Source organism: Opisthorchis viverrini, assembly GCF_000715545.1.
Source record: "Opisthorchis viverrini unplaced genomic scaffold opera_v5_37, whole genome shotgun sequence".
Taxonomy (NCBI): Eukaryota; Metazoa; Platyhelminthes; class Trematoda; order Opisthorchiida; family Opisthorchiidae; genus Opisthorchis; species Opisthorchis viverrini.
In genome coordinates this window covers 1,066,482-1,067,429 of record NW_008751693.1, presented here as the reverse complement: position 1 = coordinate 1,067,429, position 948 = coordinate 1,066,482, and the positions used below count along the sequence as shown (strand labels likewise).

The following is a 948-nucleotide window of genomic DNA, read 5'->3' as shown; positions in this document are numbered from 1 at the left end:
ATTGTATATTAGTTTATTTCCTAATTTCAGATTGAAGATAGCAAAAAAGATAATAAATAAAAACTCGTCGCATTGAGGATATCGAAAATTACGATTGTTCTTTCTTCTTGAAGTTCAACGACGCACTATTAATGCAGTATCGAAGTCCGGTAGGTTTTGGTCCGTCCTCAAACACGTGACCGAGGTGTGCATCACACTGAAACGTGGAAAGATCGCATAATTAAAAGGTATTCCGCAAAAACAATCAGCAGCTTCATAAATGTTGTGATTTCAAATGGTTTCGAGTGTATAAATAATCGCGCGCCTCAATAGGCAAGTCCGCAAGTTTAAAGGATAGATAACATAGTCCACCAACAGCACTCTAAGACTACTTCAGCATAGAAAGCTGACGGAGGATTTCCAGATAAGCATATCCGTAAACACTACTTAGGGGATAGGTTTAATTGGCTAGTGGATTCAAGGCAGAAATAAGGATTTGTAATCGAATAGCAGGATGAAGCAGATGATGCACCACACAGTTCTTGCCCTTCAGCTAATATTCTTGGGGAGCATCAAAATAGTTCATACTTTCAAAGATGGTTACTGGAACGGAACCGCCAGTTAGTTCTACGCATACATCAAATCTCCATAAGCAGAAATCATTTTATGGAATATGATGCAATCCGACGTTTCGGTTTCCGTGGGTAGACTTTTTCAAGGAATTCTACAATCACTTTTATTTCGGGTTACCTGATGTGAATAATCGCAATCCGGAATTTCACTGAAATCGTCAATCTGGAATACGTTGACACGGCCGGCCAGTCGAGCTTATTGTTGTGTGCTGGTTGTGGCTTACTTCCAAACTCAATTACCTCAGATGGTTACCTGAGTCAATTAACTCGTGATCCTAAACACAGGCGTTGGAATAATAGTGTACAAGTGGCAAATAAGCTGACACCGAGCACTTAC

At 40.0% G+C, this 948-nt stretch overlaps 1 protein-coding gene across 1 annotated transcript in view; it reads right to left on the bottom strand.

Moving 5' to 3' along the window:
* The window catches only part of T265_13106 (hypothetical protein), a gene marked incomplete at both ends in the record, with an annotated part of 8,220 nt that continues 7,272 nt past the window's right edge, over positions 1 to 948 (bottom strand). Inside the window, one exon of the mRNA XM_009167217.1 lies at positions 1 to 196. Within this exon, the coding sequence (XP_009165481.1) occupies positions 89 to 196 (108 nt within the window). The remainder of the gene's footprint in view (positions 197 to 948) is intronic.